The 13,258-nt window shown below is 52.9% G+C and overlaps 4 protein-coding genes across 4 annotated transcripts; all 4 read left to right on the forward strand.

Annotated features, from left to right (window-relative positions):
• Nucleotides 1-3,171: 3,171 nt before the first annotated feature.
• On the forward strand, nucleotides 3,172-3,369 carry CCOS01_02427 (uncharacterized protein; the record flags this gene model as incomplete). The annotated part of the gene is made up of 1 exon (XM_060450618.1): nucleotides 3,172-3,369. One exon carries the CDS (start codon nucleotides 3,172-3,174, stop codon nucleotides 3,367-3,369), a length of 198 nt encoding a protein of 65 aa, XP_060319268.1.
• A 1,284-nt stretch (nucleotides 3,370-4,653) lies between these two features.
• CCOS01_02428 (uncharacterized protein) lies at nucleotides 4,654-7,572 on the forward strand (the record flags this gene model as incomplete). The annotated part of the gene is made up of 5 exons (XM_060450619.1): nucleotides 4,654-5,418; nucleotides 5,478-5,677; nucleotides 5,750-5,909; nucleotides 5,966-6,704; nucleotides 6,761-7,572. 5 exons carry the CDS (start codon nucleotides 4,654-4,656, stop codon nucleotides 7,570-7,572), a joined length of 2,676 nt encoding a protein of 891 aa, XP_060319269.1.
• Nucleotides 7,573-8,707: 1,135 nt separating this feature from the next.
• On the forward strand, nucleotides 8,708-10,907 carry CCOS01_02429 (uncharacterized protein; the record flags this gene model as incomplete). Its single annotated transcript, XM_060450620.1, has 2 exons — nucleotides 8,708-9,092; nucleotides 9,157-10,907. The coding sequence occupies 2 exons, from the start codon at nucleotides 8,708-8,710 to the stop codon at nucleotides 10,905-10,907; spliced, it is 2,136 nt and encodes a 711-aa protein (XP_060319270.1).
• A 662-nt stretch (nucleotides 10,908-11,569) lies between these two features.
• CCOS01_02430 (uncharacterized protein) lies at nucleotides 11,570-12,841 on the forward strand (the record flags this gene model as incomplete). Its single annotated transcript, XM_060450621.1, has 4 exons — nucleotides 11,570-11,612; nucleotides 11,701-11,831; nucleotides 11,923-12,492; nucleotides 12,608-12,841. The coding sequence occupies 4 exons, from the start codon at nucleotides 11,570-11,572 to the stop codon at nucleotides 12,839-12,841; spliced, it is 978 nt and encodes a 325-aa protein (XP_060319271.1).
• Nucleotides 12,842-13,258: the final 417 nt, after the last annotated feature.

The raw sequence follows: 13,258 nt of genomic DNA on the forward strand, positions 1-13,258 counted from the left end.
ATGTGCATTTTCCGGGACGTTTCTCAGTCTTCTTATCTTCTACGGCCTAGTGATTCCCACAAGTCACGAACTTTTCCTTGCGCAGTCATTTCTCTCTCTCTCTCTCTCTCAACCTGTCGGAGGGGCAGAGGGCAGACTTTTGATATGCTGTTTCGTTGCCAAAAAAAAAAGTTTGCTGCTTTGTTCTATCATGGATACCTCTTCAGCATGACGAATCTGTTGGATGATGAGTTTATGACTTTTTATTTATCTATTTTTCTCTACACTATGTTGGGCACAAGTTTTCTCCTAGCGCGTGGTGGTCTCCCGGATACTCGAGTCACCATTAGATACCTACGACCAGACACCAGATTTTGACGAACCTATGGGAGAGGAGAAGGGGTGCGTGTGTGTGGCTTGGATGACCAAGGAGCGAGCAGGTGAAGACGACATGTGGTTGGCTGATGGAGGGGGTTTCCATGCATGCGCGTGGGTGCAGGTAGTTCTTCTTGGGAGGACGGCTATTCCGCACCCACATGAAGGCTATCCCGCACCTGCACGTGACTGCACCGCCGCAGTAGCCACAATTGACCCGGAATCTATATTATTCCGGCAGTTTCTTAGGAAGGCGTAGCCTCCTCTGCTGCACCTTCCACTGCTATACCTTCCACTTTACCCTCTTCTACAGCGCGCTTTTCAGAATCAAAACCACGACTTAAAAAGCTAGTCTTTGCTCAGGGGAAATACTTCTCTAAAGCCCATATTTTGGTACTCAAAAAGGTACTTATCCTACTGAAAAAGTGACTGAAAAAGGAGGTGTTGGACAAAAAAGACGCGTCAAAACAGAATCAACAGGAAGGCACGCGCCCGGGCCCAACATGTGACTGCTTTTTAGCGGTGCAGTCACGTGAAGTCACGTGTAACACACTATTTGCTTGAGTAGGCCTAGTATGGGTGCGGGATAGCCGTCCTCCTTCTTGGAGGTGTTTTAGCGCAGTAGCGTCAAGTGGTGGAGCTGTGGATCAATCCACCACTGGCGGCTAGGTAGTTCCGTTGATGCCTCTTTTGGGACAAGAATGTGATGTTCTTGCTCTTCAAATTACCGCATGAACGATTACCATTTTGCCCCGAGCGTTTGGTGTTATGATCATGAAAGTTGTTGTTTTTGGGCATGAGTTGAGGAGAGCGGAAGCTCAAGGTGCACCTTCCAAGCTTACAGCATGGAAGGTGCTTGAAAATTGAGGGCAGAAAAGGTAACCATGGATTCGGCGTGGGATACGGATAAGGTAGGCTGAAATCGCCTTTTGTGGAGTTCCGCTGCTGCTGCCAGCGCCTGCCTTAGGTTCTTTTGGTGGCCCTCTGCCCGCACACTGCGTAACATGTCCGAGAAGGAAGTTGGCTGTTGGCTGTTGGCACCTGCAAGAGCAAATTGGTGAAGAAATTGATGACTGACGATGGGTACAGAGTACGTACCTTGACATTGCACTTCCAATGACTCCGAACATGTCACGAGCAAAGGGGAACCAAAAACAACAGGAAGCCCATCAAGACTGAAAAATATGTTTATGTTTTGTTTGTCGCATGGCAGGCGGTGATATACTGTCGGTTGGTAATATGGACCTACTTGCATTGCTTTTTGGAACACACTACAGCGATCCATCCTCCATCCACCGTCCGAGGGGGGTCCCTTTTGTTTGATGAACAGGCGGGACGGATTGAAATGGTTTCTGGCTTTATTACTAGCATTGCTCAGTCCGGACCCAGAGCTGGCCTGGACGTCTCAGTTTTCCCACTCGCAACTCGCAAGCCCTCGCGAAAAAGGCTGTTGTCTATGGCTGAGAACGGATACTCGGAACGCCTGGCACGCTGGGCTGGGTTTAGCCAAGCCCACCACTTTATGCTCGGCGCACTTTTTTTTCGCCTTTCACGAGTCACCATACATCATAGTTGATTATTGACTATGATTAAGATGGTTGTTATCATTCTTGGGAAAACTCTGCGGATACTTGGCAGGTTGGACAGGAATCTCAATTGAATGGTCCTTCTTTGGTGCCTACTGTGCAACTTCCACTTGCACTCACTGAGGTGCTCAAGGCTCAAGGGTCTGTTGGGGAATCCGTGGAATCCATGATTTCCGTCACGTTTTATGGCCCCATCGTATCGTCTTTTCTATCGTCGTCAGGCCGCAGACTTGCAGCCACTGAGTGAGCTTGGGGGCATTGTTACGGATCCATTCCATGGTGCTTTGCTGAGTGACTCCAGCCTCCAGCCTCTTTCTCTCCACATGTTCTGGTCAGCTCGACACAAGACCGTTTTCGTCTCTCGTCACCGGCCATGACCGTTGGTCTGTGAGTGTCAGCATACCCAAGTACTCATTGCATCGCTTGCTTGGGCCCGATTTCGCGAGTGAGATAAAATTGGGCAACACAAAACACAGGTATTGGAAGTGGTGGTGACGCAGGTAGGTGGTGGTGAGGCATGTGTTGAACATATGTCAAACAGCATCTTTGTCTTTCTGCCCTGCTCTCCACCGCCGTACTTCGTACTACGTACTTCGCCGCAGTGTGCACCGGCCAACCTTGGTGCTTGGCCTGTCAGGTCTGGAAACCCGAACCCAATGCCAACCTGACGTACTTTTGCCTGGGTACCCTGCCGGGTCTTCAGCCTCTGATTGGTCATTTTGTGGTTGCTATTGATCCTCGCCCCCAATGTCTCCTTCAACCATTTTCACTGTTTGATACCTTTCTTTTGGCCACCATTTGAGAAGAAGACGAGGGGAAATGGTTTCAACAGAACAATATTATACCAGCGTGCAGGAGGCTTGATCATATTCTTACATCGCCTTGCTTCACTCGGCCACCAACGTCGCTCCCGTCATTGTCATACGGACATGCTTCTTCAAGCCAGCCTCTACTGATCTTGCCTTGGTAACTACTACCTCGAGGTGATACTTCAGGCTTAGGTGGAGGCCATGTGAGACGGGGGACAGGTCTGTTCCCGTCCGTTGGCATTGGTGTACAACAGCCAGCGCCTCTCCGTGTCTCGAAGCGTTTCTTTGCCCCTCGACCTTGGCTTTACCCTCAGTCCAGGTAAGGTACCTTGATCCATGGTATGTGTACGTGCGTGGTTGTGTGTATGTTTTGTGTGTGCTGGGAAAAGGTAATTGCTTTTCGGATTACTAGTAAGCTAGGTATGTTGTCCTGCCTCGCACAGCCCTACCTCTGGTTTCTATGTACTTGTTATTATTACTGCCTAGTGTTTATTCTTGTCGATGGTGCTCTACGGGCAGATACCGCAGGGCACTCACTTCAGGGCCCTTTGATTCAAAGGCAAGGTTCTGTCTATCCGTACAGCCTAAGGTACCTTAGACCCATGGGTCCCCATTGCTGAGGTGAGGTACTTTGCCTGCTTTAGGTACCTTGCGTGCCTATCTGAGAAGTAGTTTCTCGAGGAACCTTGTCCCCCTCTCCCCAAAGGCTCCAAAAGCCCACCTCATCAAGCCCCCCGGCTTTGCGTCAAGTTGCGCCTTCTGCCACTTGCTGCGTTAAGTACGGAGGAGGCACTAGGTAACGTAGGCTCATTCAGTGGAGGTCTGCTCTGTTTCCCTGCCCGACCATCTCAGGCCTGCGTCGCAAGCGACCATCGTGGCCCGCGGAACACTCGCATCCTCTCCCACTTATACCTCCCAGCTCCACCAGGCCATCCCAAATCCCCTCCCCTCCCCTCCTCCACCCCCCGTCAGTCGCGCGCATCCTCTCCCGTCCAGACACTCCTTCCCCTCCGCCCCCCTCCTTCCTGCTTCACAGGTTGCGTATCCGTACATACAATCGCCCTCTTTTCCCGCCCGATTACCTTAGCTTGCACGTTCCGTGGAAAACAACACACACCAAATACTTGTTGTTAACGTCCAAAGGCCCCGTCTTTGAATTAGTCCATTGCAGCCTTCTTGCGCCCGTCTTTTAATTGTCATGATGAATTCTTAGGGATAACCACCCAAAACTTCCCCTCCGAACTCTATTCACACCAAGAGAGTTTGGGCCGTGTCAGCCCAATTCTGCCGAATCCCTCTCCTTGGCACCCTCACAGAGCTCGACTGCATCCCTCCAGTCAATTCCCTCTGCGCGCCTTGGTCCTTGGTCTGCAATCTGCACTCTGCACTCTGCGCTCTGCATTTGCCAGACAGACTCTGAGCCAGTCCACACACACTACTTCCACTTCCACTACCTACCTATTCGTACTGGACGGCGGCCATACCTTACCTGACCACCTCTCACGCAAGGTACCTTACCCTTCCCATCCTCGTCCTCACCCAACCGCGACATTACCGGCGCCGCATCAGACACGAGCAACGCAGCCCACACACCCGGTCGACCCTTCGACACTCACTGCCAATCTTACCTCACTCACCTCCCTTGGCTTTGCTCTGCCTGCGAGTCTGCGCTCGCTCCTGCAACTTGCCTTTCAACCTTAGTACGCCCAGTCCAGCCTGGCCCCATTCGCCCGCTTAACGCGTCCAGTCGAAACCACCGACGACATCAGCTAAAGCGCTCGGCCAGCCCTTTCCCCCTTCCAACTTTCAACCTCCACCATCCAACCGTCCGTTTGGCAGCTCATCCCGATCCCGACCGACTGCATCATTTCCTCTTTCGAGTCAACATCGCTTCTCCGCCCGCCATGGACTCCCAGTGGCAGCAGGGCTACGCCGATTCGGCCGGCTCTGCGAGGAGATACAATGGCAGCGGCGCTCAGATGCCTCGTGGAGAGTACAATGGTCAACCCGGTCCGCAAGGCCAGCCTGCCGGCTACAGGCACGAACAGTATCAAAGCCCTGGCGGCATATCCTCTCACGCTGCCAGCGCCGCCGCTTCGCCCATGTCCACCCCCCAGATGCGCGACAACAACGGCGACATCCCCATGCACGACGTTCAGGACTCGTACGCCGGCATGAAATACCCCATGAGACCCCATCACCAGTCTCACCTCTCGGGCAGCCGCTCATCCACTCTCTACTCTCCTCAGGAACCCTCGGCTGCTGCCCAACGGTACTCGCCAATGGAGGCACTATCCCCCACCTCGCCTTACGCGCCAAAGTCGGCGCAAAGTCAGTTCTCGTCGCCTCCGGGCCATCGACAGTCTCCGACAAGGCAGCCCGATTACATGCCCCATAGTCCTCATTATGGTGGCCGTCAACAAGCCCCGCAGCTTCCTCCGATCGCGCCCTATGGCTCCTCCCACGACGGCTATCCGTCCGCTGTCGTTGCCAACATTGACGGTGCCTTTGCAAACGACCCCAAGTCACCACGTCGCCCTATCCCGCAGGCCATGGTTCGAGGACCTGCGCCCGAGTTTAAACAAATCAGAGCCCCGACGGATCTTCGACCCAAGGTCAATTCTCAGCCTCCATTCCGCCGTGCGAACCCCGAAGGAGGATTCATTAGCGTAAGCCCACTTTCCTGGCTGGTCATTCTAGATAATCGCAGCCTACTTACATTTTCCAGCCTCTCCAAGCGCTCACGGTGCATCTGCCTGCTACGTACAGGATATGCAACCCGAACTTCAAATACGAGTCATCGCGAAACCCCCGCCGAGTACTCACCAAGCCGAGCAAGGGTGTCAAGAATGATGGATATGACAACGAAGACAGCGACTACATCCTCTACGTGAACGATATTCTGGGCTCAGAGGAAGCCGGCCACAAGTATGTTCAGGCTCTGATGCCGCTCTGTCTTGGCCCCCTTCAGTCGAATATTCGAGCTGACTTGCGATGTAGGAACCGATACCTTATTCTTGACGTTCTGGGCCAGGGTACCTTTGGCCAAGTTGTCAAATGTCAAAACCTCAAGACCCAGGAAGTTGTTGCCGTCAAGGTCATCAAAAATCGCACGGCCTACTTCAACCAGAGTATGATGGAGGTCTCTGTTCTGGACTTGGTACGGCATTTCTCTTGCTCGATATAGACAACAAATTGCTGACCATAGCCCCTTAGCTCAACACCAAGCTCGATAAGAACGACGACCACCACCTTTTGCGACTCAAAGACACCTTCATCCACCGGCAACATTTGTGCCTGGTCTTCGAGCTACTCAGTGTCAACCTGTACGAGTTGATTAAGCAAAACCAGTTCCGAGGTCTAAGCACGACTCTCGTCCGCGTTTTCGCTCAGCAACTTCTCAATGGCTTGGCCCTCTTGAACAAGGCTCGGCTGATTCATTGCGATCTGAAGCCGGAGAACATCCTTCTCAAGAACCTTGAAAGCCCCATCATCAAGATTATCGATTTTGGTTCGGCATGCGACGAACGGCAGACAGTCTACACGTACATCCAGTCCAGATTTTACAGGTCTCCCGAAGTCCTGCTGGGCTTGCCCTATTCGTCGGCCATCGACATGTGGTCGCTCGGTTGTATTGTAGTGGAACTATTCCTCGGCCTGCCCTTGTTCCCTGGATCGTCCGAGTACAACCAAGTCTCGCGCATTGTTGACATGCTCGGCAACCCTCAAAATTGGATGATCGAGATGGGCAAGCAAGCCGGCGAGTTCTTTGAGAAGAGGCAAGACGAGTTTGGACGACGAACGTACCAGTTGAAGAGCATGGAGCAGTACGCTCGGGAGCACTCGACCAAGGAGCAGCCCAGCAAGAAGTACTTCCAGGCAAACACTTTGCCAGAGATCATCAAGTCGTACCCTATGCCACGCAAAAACATGAAGCAGAGCGAGATCGACAGAGGTAAGATTCCACGTTCTTACATCACCCTTGCGGACAAATACTAACGCAGCTTGTAGAAATGAATAACAGAATCGCCTTTATCGATTTCGTCCGGGGTCTTCTCAACATCAACCCGCTGGAACGTTGGTCCCCCCAACAGGCCAAGCTCCACCCATTCATCACCCAGCAGAAGTTCACTGGTCCTTTCGTGCCGCCCATGAATTTGAAGTCGAGCTCTCTGAATCGGTCTCCGGCACCAGGCACCCAGCAACAGCAGCAAGCCGAAGCACTGAGCAAGCAGAGGGCACAAGCCGCTCAGGCTCAGGCGAACTCTGCTGCACAGGGAGCTTACGCCCAGATGGCTGCTCAATATCAACAACCCGCACACCCTCAGCAAGCGCCCATGTACAATAATCAACAAATGTACTCTCCTAGCAACAGTCATGCAGCTCAGCCGCCGCCCTACGGAGCCCAGCAGCAAGGTGCATATGGACAAATGGTCATGCCTCAACAACCAGCGCAGATGCCTCCTGGGCCGTATGGTAATGCTTCCCAGCAGCCTGGCCTGTATCCTCAGCAGGGCATGCGGCCCGCACGCCAACGTGCCTCAACCATGGAGCAGCAGCAAAGTGGTATTCCGGCCGCCATTCAGCGCGTGGCTAGTCACCTTGACCCAAGCCAGCCGATTCGTTTGCAGCCTAGCCCTGCCTACTACCCCCCTGGTGCTGACAGCGGTATGGCGGGCATGGACAACGCGGCTAATCGGGCTGGTAGACGTGGAAGCCGTGCACAGCAAGGAGGAGGAAGAGGAAACCGAGACTTCATTCGCAACCTTGAGGAGCGAACGCTCGAGGAAGGCTTCATGGGAAGCCAGAATCCCTGGCACTAATGGCCGGACGACCTTTGATCAGAGTGATTTAAAATGCGCATTGATATTCCTTCGCAGCCTTGGGTCATCAGTCTACCCCTCACAGGAGACTATGGGAGGTGAAGTTAGGACAGCCCAGAGGTCAATGCTACGGCATTCGCTTGCGCCAGGTCGAATACAGCAGTGCGGTCCCTGAACGCATGGTGGCAATTGGACGAAGAAGATACCCGATGGCTCCAACAAGGGAGACCTGTTGCAGGGGACCATCTGAAGAAGACGAGGTTCAAAGCCGGGCTAGATCAGGACGACGACGACATATACACAAACATGGGAGCTTTGATGGGACGATGCATGAGAGGAAATTGGCGGACAGTACTGGGTTAGCGGGGATGGCGGCCTTGACGGTGGAGGAAAGGAAAGGAAGGGCTCGACGGCCAGCAACGACATACGAGATCACGTCCTCTTCACACACCGTTCCTAACTACTTACCTACCTACCTTTGTTCCTAAGGTTGAAAGGGTTCCGGATACAGCAGGTTGGCTTTGCAAGTTGTTTGACTAATCTGGAAGTGATAATGGTGTCAAAGGGGCAAGAAGTTGCTGACCTGATCATGTGTGCCTACTCGATCAATGTTCAAGATACCAGGTTCAAATTCCACACTTGTATGGTTCTTAGCTCCCAGCCTAGGGAAGGGGCTGGTGATGTGGTCTCTTCAGTAAAATGTTGCCAGAGCTCATGTGCATCCTGGGAAGTACGGGCACATCGACCCCCTCGTCTATGTACGCACTCCTTGTTGGGTGCTTCCATTGAATGGGACCTTCTATCTTTACTATTCCTACATGTTCTACTTTGATGGGGAAGTTGCTGACTAGGTGTCACTCTCGCCTTCCATGAGGTTGCGGAAAGGACTGAGATCAGTTCCTCCTCGTTGTTCGACATCTTTGCATTCACATTCTACTCCTCAACCACCTCCATCATTGCCCACTCAGCTTCGGCACCCATCACTAAGACAACAACCTTTGATTCTTTGGATTTCTCTGTTGCTTTTACAATCTAGCATCTACCCACAACGGGGCCACTCATCAGTCCCCGAGCTGCTGTTTGCTGTTACCTCAAGCATCCCCAAATTTCTTGGTCGACGTCCCCCACGATAGTCATGGCGCATCCTCTCTTGGTAACGAAGCAGAGGGATGCTGGTGGCCCCAAATCCTTCACGAGACCTCAAGCCAAAGGCCGCTCGGAAGTCACGCTGAGGAAAGACTTGTCGTCAATGCAAGGAAGTTCCGATTCGGAGCTCAGTCTAAAACGCGACGGCAGCACAAGAAACAGGCACATCGCCTCCTTGAGCAACTTATGGCACAAAACTGTCTCCCGTATGCCGACCTTAAGCAAAAATGATGCCTCGAAAGGACAGATTGCCAGGGCAGCTCATGCCTCCTCAACAAGTCAGTCTGATTCGCAGACTGACGAAGGTGAACAGCATCAGATCGACAAGCCTGCAACTAGCAAGGACGATACCACGTCATCCCAGAGGAGAAAAGGTTCGATTGAAAACCACGCACTCTTGATTTTCTGCTCTTGAATGCTGATTTTTGTTGTTTTTAGGTTTGTTCAAACGCCGAAGCCTCGGAAACATATTTGGTACCAGCAGCCGAAAAACGCTCAAGAGATACATCAAGTCCGAGGAGGCTCTCGCGACCTCTGTGGGGTCTGACGTGGAGACGCCAGTCCATGACAGGTTTCCATCTGCCTCGCTCGTCGCTCCAGAGCTGCCAAAGGTGCGGGCATCAGGAAACTTTGAGAAGGAGTGCGTGATCATCACTGGAGAGCCACCCACAGTGCAACCGCCGATTTGCCTAGGAAAACAAACGCCCCAATTACTGGAAATACAGACGGGGGATGGCCAGCCCCCTTTCCTTGATCTAGGTGATGCCGTTGAGGATCAAGTTCCGGATGTGTCGCTATCAGCATTGGCTTTGGCCAAGCGACCTAGGTCCTTGGATCTCAAGAAACTCCTGGTAGACGCTTCGGCAGCAGCAGATCTGGACTTCATCACATCGGCCTTGGACAAGGGAAAGGGCAAGGAAAAGCAGACATCGAAGCCACCCTCCACTGATCAGCATGTGCACCTGGGGTCTGGAACACCGCGACCAGTCGAGGTAAAAAGCCCTCTCGAGGTAGCCAACAAAGCCTTGGAGGCGGAGTCTAGTAACATGGTTGCGAGCATCAAGACGACTGATGCAGCCTCCGCTGTCATCCAAGCTGAGATGTCCAACAAAATTCTACCTGCAGTGAATACCGAGGTGACTGATCCACCCTCTACTATCTTCCCGGTCGAGATGTCCAACAGGATTGTACCCGTGGTCAATACTGCGTTGAGCAGATTTCCTGGAGATTCCGACTCTCGAGATGCTGTTGCCAGCACAGGGGCGACTGGCCCGAGAATCAAAGAGGTAACCGTTCGAGACGCCGGGTACACTCCAAATGAGAAACCGGAGTTTGAAACATCAACGAGGGAGCACATATTGAGGTCGTACGCTCAAATTTCCGGCAAGTATGGACCTTTCTATTCTACCGCAAGGATGCGGACATCAATTGACCTTACCTGGCAAGATGGTATAGGCATCACCTCCCATGGACTCAATGCTAATACTTTATGCAGGGAAGACTGGGAGAGCGATATTACTGTAGCTGGACTGGAGAATGATAATGTCCCAGACACAACCCTGATGCGCAAACGATCGGACGATGGACAACTCCAAGAATACCTATCTTTGCCACGCAACGTGAGCGAAGGTGAATCTGAGACCAAGCCTAAATACGGCAAATGGCTGTCGCGGAGCGCTATTCCAGTGACGGATAACTCGACAATGACTCGCGAAATACATAGAGAAACGATGGACACAGGCCGGCTCGCTGTGATCCCGGATATGACCCTAGAACTCGAGTCTACGAAGAGAAACGAATACAGCATAATCTACCCGCCGAACTACGTTTCCAAACCTCGGGTTACCTCGATGAATGCTTTGATTATGGAGCCTCTCCTCAATCCAGCAACCGAACGCCATCTTGTCATATCCGATAGCAAAGGCAGGGCTATCACTAGCAACGGCTCCAGCAATTTGAGCGTTGATTCAGGTGGCTCAGAGATCCGAAGGAGAAAGACAAAAAGCATGACGTTCATCAAAAACATTGATATTTCTTCTGTCGACAATTCTTACAATCAAATGCGGAAGTTGGCCTTCCCCGGAGACTCAATTGATGGCCCTGAAAGCCGGTTCGAGACATCAGTCTATTACGACGGAGGCAGCTGGGACGTTTGTGAGGACTGCAGTGATGTAGATGATGTTTTCTGACTTTTTGGTTGTCCGGTTATTCTTTAATCAGCTCGACTTTTCGTTTATGGACATGCGAAAGGCACTGAGGGGTCTGATAGGTAGTCTTCAAGCCCCAATCATGGTGGCTCTTTGTAAAGTAACGTTTAAACCAAAACAAATGCCCTGGCTCAATGTTGGCGTCGGACCTCCAAAAAGTAAAAGCCACACCCGTGAGTGCCGCGGATGCAGTGGCTTGGGTTAAGAGCTCCGACTTCAGACGGCCCCAGTGGAGAAAGAGGTACGTACCGAACCATCCAATCGATTGGAGACCCCTGGAACACGCTCCCATGGGCCATGGCCCTCTATCCGTACCTTTACCTAGTGTAAACCAACGCGCCCAGGTCAACCTCAAGTTGTTACTCGTCAGGGTCTTTGCAAGGTACTTCATCCATTCTCCGACTCGTCTTCGCCCGCCTTTCTCGAATCAAAGTGGTTTTTTATTTATTTATTTTACAGCCACGAACCTTTCGGCGACCCTCGCTTTCTATCTAAGGGAGTTACTTTCTCACTCCTTTCTCAACCTGTCACCCTTTCCGCCTTCGATCTCGCAGACACCCCTACATTTTCGACCGTTGCGACTAGCACACTTAACCTCATTCCATCCCTCCGATCGAAACTGTTTGCCCAGGAGATCAATCAACATGGCGAAGGTAGCAACCGACTTTGAGAAGATCATCCAACAAGGTATAATCTCTTTTGTTTACTACATGATTGGACGCCGCCTATTCAGAACGGATCGCTGACCGGGGCGATGTTTCGCTTCACTCTGCAGGACGAGAGAGGAAGAAGAACGAGGCGCTGGCACAGAAGATCTTCTCCAAGGATAGACGGCAGAGCGCGCCTTCAAAGCTCAAGCCCGGCGCGGGGCCGTCGCTGGCGAGCCGAGTCGGCATCACAAAGAAGGTACGCATTTAACTCATCTCGTCATTCGTTCCTAGCTTTTAGTAAATCGACGAGCGAGCGTTCGCTAACGTTCTTTCCATCCTGCAATCAGCCGCGCACCGCATCCCTTGGTCCTAAGGCCCTTCCCGCTGGCAACATCGATGGCGACTGGACACATGACCTCCACGGAACGGTGAATGGCGGCGGTAGAGGACGAAACAATAACGGCAACAGCGCCGGCGCCGGCGGCCTCGCGTCGCGCATCTCTGCGCCGGGAGGAGGAGGAGGAAGGGCCGCGTCCACCACGGCGTCGATGGGCAACGGCAACAACAGCCACAGCAGACGACGCGCCGAGCAGAAGGCGGCGAGAGTAGCTGCCGCGATGGAGCGCTCGGGCGCCATGGCCGACGTGCAGATGACCTCCGTGGCGAACGTGGTGCCCACGGGACCGGCGATCAAGCAAGGCCTCTCTATCAGAGGGCTGGCGGGGCCGTTCGCGGTGATGGCGCAGAACTTTGCGCCGGGGACGACGGCGGCGGACATCGAGAGCGCAATGACGCCCGTCGGCGGGGAGATGCTGGACTGTCGGATCATCAAGACGACGCCTCTGATCCTGGCGGAGATGGTCTTTGCGACGAAGGAGGGCGGTGATGCGGTCATTTCCACGTTCAACAACCAGACGGTAAGGAACCCCTGCCCCCCTCACCCCCCTCACTCTTTCTCTCTCTCGTCTGCTATGCACGGGGCGACCGCAGGCACAGTTTGAGATTTGTTTACTGATTTGAGGGCGACTGCAGGCCGATGGACGCATCATCAAGGTCTACCCCAAGCCCGGCGGCTACAAGGAGCCCACCACCCGCCCCGCGAACGCCCGCTCGACATCAAGCAACTTTGTCGACGGCATGAATGGATTCCCCGAGGCTACGCAGGAGGACAATGGCGGCCTGTACAGCGACGACCTCGTTCGCAAGGCCGGCAACAACAACAACAACCGTAGAGGACGTAACTTCAACCGTGGCGGCAGACGATGAAGGGAGGGGCGAGATGACACGATGAGAAACAATTCCGGTCGGTGCTAGACGGCAAATTATGGCGGGAGGCACAACACTAAGAAAAGACGTCGTATCCACACTACGAATGCCGGGGGTTTCTACTTGGGCGTTAAATTTTTCGAAAGCGGGCTTGGGAAAGGGTCGAAAATACCTAGGCGACTTCATGTGTATGCTGATTCTGCTCGTAAAAGGGGGGCGAGAATTTACAAATCGGGGGTGGATTTCTGCGCAAAGATGGGGAAAGGTTCCTTTTTTCGAGAGGGCGCAGATCTCTCCATTATCCAGGGAGGCGCGTGTACTATTAGATCAAAAGAGACTTTGCCATATTTTTTCTTCTTCAGTGGAGTTTCATTGCCTTCTTCGATTTTGCAATTCAGGGCGTCTTCAAGGAACGGC

Source organism: Colletotrichum costaricense, assembly GCF_030867565.1.
Source record: "Colletotrichum costaricense strain IMI 309622 chromosome Unknown Scaffold_2.1, whole genome shotgun sequence".
NCBI lineage: Eukaryota > Fungi > Ascomycota > Sordariomycetes > Glomerellales > Glomerellaceae > Colletotrichum > Colletotrichum costaricense.